Raw genomic sequence first — 11069 nt, 5'->3', positions numbered from 1 at the left:
TCGAAACACTTAAAATTTCCTGGGAACACAAGACAATTTAAAAATGTGTGTTCCATATTTTGAAAGATAATTTGTTGTGTGTAAAATAAAAAGGCTGTGTAACAGATCTGTGATTTAGGATACTTATTGGAGGGATAAATAGGGACAGCGTGATTTTTTAATTTCCCATTTCTGTGTATGTGAATGCTGAGAAACTTTTTACAGAAATTGAGTAAATGGGAATGCGAAGTTTCTTCCTCTAACTTTGGGTGTCAGATATTTTTGTCTCAGCAATGAGGAAAGTACCACAGACACAAATAGAAAAGTGTACTTTATTATGTTAATCTGTGAACTCCTAAATTATTTGACAAAAATTTATAATCTATCATCAAAAATATTAATGATTTGTTTGTAGGCAATTTGGTCACCTGTCAGTTTTATTGACAGAAGTGCCATGGTGCTAGAGCAGTGTCAGAGGGGGCCAGGCGCAAGTGCTGGTAAGAGTCCCTGTGAGCGTGGTGGTGGTGGGCATGCTATCTACTGTGTTGTGTACCTTGATCCAGTACTTGGCTACTCAGAGCAAAGAAGAGCTGGATTGCATCAGGGTACAATTAACTGTGTTGAGCGTTCATTAAAAGGCAACAGGAGGGCCGGAGATAGCTCAGTGGTACAGTGCCTGCCTGGCTGGTTGAGGTCCTGAGTTCAATTGTTGTTGGCCTTCCCCCCCGCCCCCCACAAGATAATGGGAATCTGAAACCATGTGTACTGGGATCTGGGCAGGGAAAATGGTGAAACAAGATGGGTGGGGGCTGGGAAGAAGCAGTGGGGAGAAGGTAAAGGGAGGCTCACTTGGGTAGAACACTGGTGATGGTGGTAAACAGGAAAGAAGAAAATGTGGTCATATATGAGATTCAGTGGCTTTAGAAGTGGAAGAGTTATGGGTCACGAACATTTTAAAGGGGTGGTCATGGTTTCTGTGGCTGCTGTGTACCTTGATCCAATATTGCTATGAAATAGAATACATGAATGAGAATGAATTTACAGAAATAGTTGAGCATGGTCTTAAAGAGAGATGAACTCCTAGGGAATGGTGGAGTGTTGGAGTGGACAGAAAGTGTGGGGAGACATCAACAAAGTGGAAAAATCAGGGCAAGGTTGGTAAAGAAGAACTGCAGAGGGGAGGAAAGATGACCTTGAAACTGAAAGGGAGTGGATTTGTTTGCCTCCAAGAAGCTGCAGACAAATGGTTTGGCTCTGGCCTTGAGTACAGAAGATCCCAAACTCATTCCCTTATCCTGAGATGGAAATACCTGTCCTCTGAGAAGCAGTTGGGGGACAGCCCTGTCCTTGAGATGGAGACACAGAGAGCATATACTGAAGATGTATGAGAGTTTGTTGCTTGTGAGGGGCAGGAAAAAGGTCACGGTGAAGATTTCTCCATGACGAGTGGTAGAGTCTTGTGCAGGCTGGAGCTTATCAGAGCTCTGTAAAGATATTGATAAAAACCAAGATCCCTGGTGTGTATGAGGAGCCCAGTGCATTCTAGTTTGGGTGTTGACATGGGGTGGGCATGAGGGGTAAAACCAAAAACGGACTGGGACTTTATTTTCTCAGCTTTTGGAGAGCTAGACCTTTGCTTAACTACTAAGCATCTGCTGGAATCCGATGGGTGTTCAGCCCTGGGAAGTGTGCCTAGTGTTATCCCCAGGTGGCAGATGGGATCATATCAGACCAAGAAAGAGTTAGAGACCCCATACTGGCCCAACTGTTGCCCTTGGGTTTCCAGTCCTAATGTGAGTGATCCTTTTCCTGCCCACCTCACTTGAGTGCCTACTGTGTATAATACTAGAAAAACAGAAGACCTCTTTACAGAAGACGTCTAGCTTCCTAATAACAGCATAGTTCACAATAACACCCAGCTGTCAGGCAGTTATCGCCAGTGGTTACATTTAGTGCCAATTAATTGCCCTGTGTCATTACTGCTGCACTGTGGGAATGGGGTTTCCCCACAACAACTTAACAAAGACCTTTTTTATTCAAGGTAAAGTACATTTTCTAAAACATTTTTTCCCTTCGTCATTTTTGTTTAACTATTTTCAACACAACAACAAAATTTAGCTAGAATTTCTGATGTGTCACTTTAAGGCAGAAAAAGAGAAATTACATGAGGTGACCGAAGGCAAACCCTTGTCTCTTGTGCTTCTAAACTTAATTGCATTTGCTCTCAGATACTATTTAACATGAATTCAGCAGGGCCAGGGATGTGGCTCAGTGGCACAGTGCCTGTCTGGCAAGTACGAGGCCCTGAGTTCAATTCCTGGTACAAAAAAGTATTAACTCAGCAACAGTATAGGCTCCCTTAAAAAGGTGCATATTTAAGGATAGCAAATAACTGATGTTTCATTGATGTGTCATTGATTGAGTCTTCTCTCTTTTTCTTTTAAAGATAGTGTTTTTGGAAGAAGCATCTCAGCAAGATAAACTAGCCAAAGAATGGGGCTTCAAATCCTGTGACGTGAGAGAGCTCAGCCCCCAGTAAGTCTCGGCTTCTTTCCTCCTGCTGGGTGCCATTGGCTAGGCCCGAATGACAGGAAAGTGGCCTTGGGGTACACAGGGACTTTCCAAATTAGTTAGCTTTGGACTGAGGTTATGGAAAGGAGAAGGAGAAGAGCAGCAATCTAAAGGACAGCACTTTGGGAACGGGAAGCCACCATCTTCATGTATTTCTTCAGCAAGTGTCTGTTGAGCCTGCTGTGTGCAGTGAGCCAGGCCTTGCAGACTTTCTCTTCCAAATTGTGTTATCTTCTAAGAAGGAAGTAATGGGCAGGGGAGAGAAGCAATCAAATATTGGCATATGGAGTTTGAAAATAATTACCCTGATGTCATGATTAGGGAAGGTCTGGATTAAAAAATACATTTGAGTTGTAATTTTAGTAACTTTCAATATTTGTGTAAAATGTGTTTCCTGCAGTTGGGCCCATGTTTTTATAGACTGCTCGATTTTTTAAAATTTAATGTATTTAGTACAGGGTCTATAGGGTCTCACTACGTAGATTGGACTTGTAGTGATCCTCCTCTTTTCAGCATCCCAAGTGCTGGGATTACAGGCATGTGCCATGATGCCCAGTCTCAATCACCATCTCAGCGCACCCTGAGGGTAGGGCTGGCACAGCATGCCAAGGATCAGACCTCGGTCCCAGGCGCTTTAGTCTGCTGAGTTACCTGGGCGGCCTTCACACACTTATAATTGTAGCTCCTGGGAAGGCTGAGGCAGAGGGATCACAAGTGGATGGCCAGCCTGGACAGTGTAGTCAGTCTCAGTCTCAAAAATAAAATAAAGAGGTCTGGAGTGTAGAGCTCAGTGTTAGAGCACTTGCCTAGCACGCAGGAGATGCCTGATCCAATCCCCAGCATTGAAGAACTGGAAGGAGATACTGGTTCTCTGCTCAGATATCTTAAATATGTTGTCTTGTTTCAGGTCAACTATGTTTTTAAGGTCAACACAATTATGATTTTCCTTCTAAAGACATTTTTCATTTCTTGGAAGTTGTCTTTAGGATAAGGTAGGAAGAGTCACACTGAGCTGGGAATTTAAACACCTAGTTTGAAACACCTAGCACTGTACGCTTGCACTGGTTAGATGTGAAACAAGCCCTGCTCTTCTTTGAGCTCATCTTGGCCACTGAACTGGTCTCTACTAAGGGTGCAGGGAGCCAGGACAACTGGGCGTGCTGTTTAATTGCACTCACAGCTCTTATACGTTCCTTTCCCCACCACCTCTCAGTAGCTGGGAAGAATGTGGGGAATGAGCTTGAAAATTAGAGCAGTAGCTTTGGGTGTTGCTCTTTCTACCTTTTCCTGGCTTTCCATAAGAAACTGTGTTGAGGAACGAGGGGCGTCTATGGTCCCTGCTCGCAGGATGATGATGACGGTAGTGGCAGTGCGTGCCATCTTTCAACCGATACACCGGAGAGCTGGATCTGCCCCTTAGGAGAGCTGTAAGAATGCACAGCTACTCGAATAATAATGGATGGATGAGGCTGGCAGCGGGGTGGATTAGAGACTTGGGGAGAAGGGCAGGCACAGTGGGAAAGCGTCCTTACCACTTAACCCTCTTAATCAATGACCCATTATGTTCCGGGCTCCTCAGATCGCCTGTCCCTAGCCAGCTCCAGTTTGTTCTCGTGCTGCTGCTTTAGAGCTGGGACCTTGAGCCAATGGGAAGGACTAGAGAGCTGGCGGGCAGCCTAGACCAAGATGACCATGGGAGCAAAGCTGCGGCCACTTTTCTCCTCATCACTCCTTTACTGTCTTACAGTCACCCAGTTAGGAGACCATCGACACAGGCTCAAGCCCTGGCTACGCCCAGTGCTTGTGATGCAGCTGCTCGGCCTCTGCCGAGAGCTGTGCCCCTGCTTCTCGCTGTCCTCTGCTTTTCCCTGTGCCCACCGTTCCAACACAAAGCTGTCTTTCCCAGCAGCGTGGCAGCCTTATTTCCAGATCTCTAGAGGACAGGAAGACGTGAGATCGCTATAAACAGGCCTGAGATGCTCAGTTAAATGACTGTCAAGAGAATGCGTGATTTTAAAGTTGACAGAAAGCGACTACAGACATTACCAAATGTTTCTCCTCTCATGTTAATTTCCAGTGAGTTCTTCATACCTGGGCTGGTCGATACACACATCCACGCCTCTCAGTACTGCTTTGCTGGGAGTAACGTAGACCTGCCGCTTCTGGAGTGGCTGAGGTGCTACACATTTCCCACCGAGAATAAATTCCAGAACATTGAGCTCGCTGAGGAAATCTACACCAGAGTTGTTGTAAGTATCCTGTATGTGAGTATTATGTGTGCTTGACTATTGGTACAAATGCCCATTTCTAGAGCCAGATTTAAGCTGTACAGAATCAGAAGTTCAGGCTTCACTAGACCATAACAATTTTTGTTTGTTTTGTAGTATCAGAGACTAAAACCAGGGCATTTGCATGAGCTATAGCTGTACCCCTTGTTACTTATTTTGAAACAGGGTCTGGCTGAGTTTCCCAGGCTGGGTCTCAGTGCAGTATTTTACTTTGGCCTCCTGAAGTGCGGGACAATAGATGTGTGCCCATGGCCCAGGGACAACTTTATGTTCTGAGTTTTTTTACAATTCAGTGATTTTGTGCCCACGATACCCACACAGCCAATCAGTGGCAAAGAGATAATTTGGGTCTAAGTTACTATGTCTCTAATGCAGTGGGCTCCGTTACCCTTTTTCCCTTGGAATTGTGTTCTACATCACCAAATTTGGGTTGAACGCATATGTGTATTTCCTTAGTCCTACCACCTTGTAATGCTTTTCTGGAGCCCATTTGGAGTAGCTGTGTGCCCTTTGGAAGGTTCTGTGACTCATTTTCCCCGTCTGTAAAAAATACAGATAAATCACAGTACCTACTTCACAGGGTTGCTATGACAATTCAGCAAATCAGCATTTGCGGGTGTCTTAGTTACTCTTCTCTCGTTGCTAGGACAAATACCTGACACCCAAAATGAAGGAAGGAAAAGTTTATTTAGCTCACAGTTACTGGAGGTTGCAGTCCACATTCAGCTGGCTCCAGAGGCAGAGCGGTGCAAGGCAGAGAACAACCTTTCATGGCGGTGGCAGAGAGGGAGAGCAAAAGGGAGGGGTAGCAGCAGCACAAGTCACTAGCTTCTCTTACCACCTTTCATTGTAATGCAAATCACCTGCCCCAGGGCAGGTGCAGCATCCACACCCACAATAATCTGTCACAAACTCCAGAAGCTGCCCCAAGACTGCATGAGGCTTTGGGCGGGCGGGCAGGGGGGGAGGGGGGAACACACCTATACACAAATCATAACAGCGGGGTTCTTTCAAAAGGTACCTAGCACGTTGTAGGAGCTCTGTAAGTGTTCTTTAAAACTACGCAAGGAAATAAAAAAATTAAAATTTCAAATTACTGATAGAAGAACATCTCCTTGTCGTGGCAGATTTGCCCAGAGGGGAATGGGCTGGTCCCAGGTGCGGTTTTGGAGCATGTGTGCCACTAGAGGACGCTCTGGAGCCTGTTCAGTCTGTGACCAGTGGCTGTTGTGTGCCAACTACATACCACCTGAAGGCTCTTCCTTCAGCTCTTTGGAGAAAATTAGTTCCTTCCTTTCTTTTGCATCTCTGTGCCCAGAATTGGTGCATATGTAGCAACCAAAGCCAACTTCTGCTGTAAAGAAGTTTGAGCTGAGGGGCTGGGGGAGATGGCTCAGTGACATAAGCTCCTGCATGGCAAGTGCAAGGTCCTGAGTTTGATCCCTTGAACCAAAAAAAAAAGACATTACAGTTGCAAAGACCTTTTCTTCTGACCATTGCTTCCTGGCATTCAGTACCCTTGGGACTGTAAACTCGTGGATTGTCATTATTACTATTGTTGTTGTTGTTGTTGTTGTTATTATTATTATTATTATTATTATTATTATTATTATTATTTTGGTACGGGGAAATTGAACTCAGGGCCTTGCAGTTGCTAGGCAGGCACTGTGCTGCTCAGCCACATCCCTGACCCATCACTCGGATTTTTTGGCTTCACTGATCGTTTTTCTGTAAGGTGCTAATGGTATGACTTGTGCGCTGCCTGGCTTAGTCATCTTGATGCGTTTCGAGATCCTGCTTCATTCCAAACTTAAGAGCAGGAGCAAGTGGTAGTGTTTATATACTTGCCTTGCTTATAAATTCAGCGCTGTGGGAGGGCTTGCATCCATATTAGCCTTCATGTGATACCAGAAAGGGCTGAAAGGTGAGCATGGGGTTCCTGGTGCATTGTGTTGGTGAATTGCGTTAACCACACCGCATGTGTGTTCTCAGAATTCACTTATACATCACACTGTTCTAAAAATGGTTTAAAATTACATAGTATACAACAAAAGAAAATGAGTCATCAAATCACAGCAAAGAACAAAAGGGAAGTGGGAAAGATAAAATAAAATAAAGAAATCAACCCAGGTCATTTGGGTGGAGTACGTTCACCCGTTCATAGACTTCGCTATCAGCTTCTCTTTTCTGGCCCAGAGGGGGAAATCATTTAGGGCATTCATACTGTGTGTGTGAGTTTTCCAGAGCTTCAATCTGTCAAGTGAAGCATATCTATTTCTCTTACTAAAAGTTAAGAAAATTACTAGCCTCTATTTTCAAAAATACGTATTGTAAGGATGCTATAGTATAAAAGAGTTCAGCCAGATCAGACTTTTGTGTTTGGAAAAATAGAATGTCAGGGATCATATATCTTTCAGGCAATAGTTTGTAAATATAGGAGATTTAAGTACTTGATGTCAGTGAGTACAAAGTAGGTTCTGCTCCTGACAAGCGTTTACCTTTGTGCCTCAGGTGTTTCAGAATCTGAGAAGGCCACGTACTTGAATGAGTTTAGAGTATGGTTGAGATCTGTTGAAGAAAGTTGAGAGTTATGCTCTAGAACCTGTTTCTAGGCTGAAGGTTTCCTTCAGCAAGACAAAGAAATACAAAGGAAGCACCTAGGAATAAAATTAATACGTTTTTGTTTTTTGTTTTCTCCTCTGGAACATTCATAGACTTCAAGAAATCTACCACATAGATTATGGCAGTGATAAATTACTCAGCAGATCATTTAAAATGTATAGTAGCAAAAATTTCCTCTAATTATTAAATCCCAGTAAGCCAAACCTAGAATGTTTGCTTTTAAGTATGCAGACTGAATAGGTTTGCCGTTTCACACAGGACTGAAATGAACTAGAAAGAACAAAAGTTCTGGAATCAGCCCAAAGCATAGTTAGGGGACAAGAAGCTAAGCTCCTCAGTGAACGTGCCAGGAGAGACCAGTTGCAAATAGTGTATAGTAATAGAATGAAAATGCTTTAGGGGCTTCTGGTGATTATGGTGATTGAGTAGAGAAGGAGGAATCCAGCTGATACACAGGCCTAGCAAGTTGTTAAAACACAAAAGGAAAAGAAAGGGACCAGACCCCCTCTCCTTGACCATTGGAGCTTAGCGTTGATGCTCACAATCATCTTCAATTTGGCGTTTCTCTGCACTCTAATACTTGGCCTCAAAACCCTTTCTGTCGAAACTGATGGCTAGTGTTACACGTTGCTATCTTCAGTGCAGTTGTTGTACAGTCTTCAGGGTAAATCCTGAGGGGATTTGACTGACCTTGCTATCATGCCCAGTTTCAATCGCCAGCTCAGCACACCCCAGGGGCGGGGCTGGCATGGCAGGCCTGGGGATCAAACCCCCAGCTCCTGAGTCTGCCTACATAGGTGCTTTAATCTGCTGAGCTGTTTGGCTGACCTCTCCCATTTTCTCTTTCAATAAAGCCTTTTTTCTATATCTGAGATAAATTCATTTAAAGAGTTATTTTCTATCAATTTCCTTTGTATTCTCCCTGTTAATAAGACAAGAACCTTAGTCTCTCTTTCCTTCTCATTGCTACCCTCCGTTGTAGCATCTCAACTCCCTATACTTATTTAAAATGTGTGTTTTCCAATCTCATTTAAAAGTTCATTTTAGTTTCATTGTAATTCACTATTTGCTAACATCTATAACTGAATTTAACAACAAGCCTTTTCTTTGCCTCTTGGGTCCTTGGATTCATTTTTCATTTTGGGAGATAGTTTCTGACAGTCTTTTCCAGTAAGTAAGGTGGGTGGTGAGCATTTCCTATATTGCATTGCCAAAAAATGGTTTCATTTCTTGGTTGAAAAGGATGCTTTTGCTTGTTAAAAGACTTGTATTTGAATTAATTTACCTACCACCACCCAATGTGGTGATGTCAGCATAATTATTTTTTTCTGGATAGTTGGCTGATGTGTAGACTTTTTTCATTATTTTTTATTTAACCACTTTATTGAAGTGTGATTGACATACAGAAACTGTACATAGTTAACAGAATTTGATCAGTGCAGCACCGTGAGGCCATCATTGCAGTCAAAGTCATAGATATGGATGTCATTAGGTCCAAAGGTTTCCTTTCACCCCTCTTATTGTTTCTTATTTTTCCTTTTTGGTAAGAATGTTTAATATAAAAGCTGTCTTTAATAATTTTTTTAATGCATTTAGTACAGGGTCTACATGGTCTCACTACATAGATCAGACTCATAGTGATCCACCTGTGTTGAGCCTTCCAACTGCTGGGATTACAGGTGTGTACCACCACGCCCAGTCTCAGTCACTGTCTTAGTGCACCCCGGGGGTGGGTCCGGCATGGTATGCTGGAGATTGAACCCTGGTCCCTGCATCTGCCTAAATAGGCACTTCAATCCTCTGAGCTATCTGACCAGCTCTTCTTGAGCTATCTGGCCAGCCCTGTAAATTTTCAACTGTACTCTTACCATATGGACAATATGCTGTGCATTAGCATTTTTGAAATGTAATCTAGAATGATCAATGCTTTGTATACTTTACCTAACAACGCCCTGTACCCCCTGCCTTAGCCTGTGATGATTAATAGTCTGTCCAGTGGGCAGTGAATTTGACTATTTGAACTTCCTTATGAAAGAAATGTCATGTTAGGCTTATACATAGTGGCTGTCTTATTTCACATAGCACTGCAAGGTTTCTTTTTCTGACTACCATTCAATTGCATATATGTACCCACAATTTTTGTATAATCCATCCGTTGGCAGCCACTCAGGTTGGCTGTATTACCTGGCCATTGAGAATAATGCCACAATGAACACAAGAGTATAGATGTGCCTTGGAGATCGTGGTGACATTTCCTTTGGGTATGTTCTCAGCGGTGGGCGCAGCAGGTCATATTACAGCTGTGTTTATTTGTAGGAAATTCTGTATTGTTTTCTATAGGGCTTGCCCTAATGTGAATTCTCAACAACAGTGTAGCAGAAATTGCTTTCTTCTGGAAGCTTCCTAGCGCTTATCTTTTTTTTTTTTTTATGATGCTGATCTTAATAGATGGCATCTCCTTAAGGTTTTGATTTTATAGATTTTTTTAAAATTCATTTATTCTCTTTACTGAGCACTTCCTTCAATAAGAGAACACTTGTCCTCTGTTCTAGGGAATGTACTTCTCTTTGCCTGTCTCTGGTTCTCTATCTTGCTTTGTACATCTCTCGTATTTCCTTCCCTCTAATTAGCTTTTTTTTTTTTTGGTAAGTAGTCTAACAAAGACAGTGGTGCCTCTGGATCTGCTTTTGTGGCTGAGTTTTCTTTCTGGCTACATCCTTAGACAATGTCATTGCCTAATCTTTAAGTCGTTAACTCATTCTTATTATGATAGACCATTCTTCTTGAAAAAACACTGTTCTACCCTATTTACCTGAGGATAGCTTTAGTTCACTTTATGTCTCTTAGTTCTACTTCCCTAGGTATTCATTCAGCAGATACTGGCTGAGCACACACTGGAATGCACACCTTTCTGTGGCTGCTGCAGACCAAATTCTGCCTTGATGTTTGCTTTTCATTTGCATTCATAATTCTGGTGGAGAGCTGATCCATGTTTGGTGCACACGGATTCTAAATATTCTGTACTGGCAGGCAGATAATATTTTATTTCATGGGCAAAATGTGTCAAAAACTGGAAAGATTGTCATGAAAATCCAGGGTTCCAAAGTCTTTCTTTTTGTTTAAATTTATTTTATTTATTCTCTCTAGGCAGTTCAGACTTGCTCTGCTCCTTCTGGCTCAGCCTCCCCAGCGCTGGGGTTACAGGCATGCACCACCACACCTGGTTTCAGTGGCTGCCACAACACTGGGGGTCTTGGGGCTGGCATGGCATGTGGTACTGGGGATCGAACTCAAGACCTTGCACTTAACCAGGCGAGCACTTAGACTGCTGAGCTATCTTCCCAGCCACATTCTTTTGATATTTAGGGCTAATTGGCCTCACTGGGCTCTCTACCAATTGGCTGATGCCAAGTAGAAGCTGCCCAAGTGGGACATGCCCTTCCCTGATACCTTAATTCCAAACTGTGTCAGTCCTGCAGAAGTTTGAGCTACAACCCCTGTGCTGCTCCTTAAGAAACCCTGTTAGTTCAAAAGGGAGGAAACTGATATAGAGAAAATAAAACCACTAAGGAAAAAGCAAGCAAAAACTCAGCCTAGAGAAAGAATAGT

At 43.1% G+C, this 11069-nt stretch overlaps 1 protein-coding gene across 1 annotated transcript in view; it reads left to right on the top strand.

The window, feature by feature from the left end:
* Window positions 1-11069, top strand: part of Gda (guanine deaminase) — an 83758-nt gene that overhangs the window by 36381 nt on the left and 36308 nt on the right. The window contains exons 2-3 of the mRNA XM_004637129.2: window positions 2426-2514; window positions 4628-4799. Coding sequence (XP_004637186.1) covers window positions 2426-2514; window positions 4628-4799 — 261 coding nt within the window. The remainder of the gene's footprint in view (window positions 1-2425; window positions 2515-4627; window positions 4800-11069) is intronic.

The sequence above is a fragment of the Octodon degus genome, unplaced genomic scaffold (assembly GCF_000260255.1).
Source record: "Octodon degus isolate 3935 unplaced genomic scaffold, OctDeg1.0 scaffold00087, whole genome shotgun sequence".
NCBI classification, from domain to species: domain Eukaryota; kingdom Metazoa; phylum Chordata; class Mammalia; order Rodentia; family Octodontidae; genus Octodon; species Octodon degus.
The sequence above is the reverse complement of the archived record's forward strand: the minus strand, read 5'-3'. Positions and strand labels throughout refer to the sequence as shown.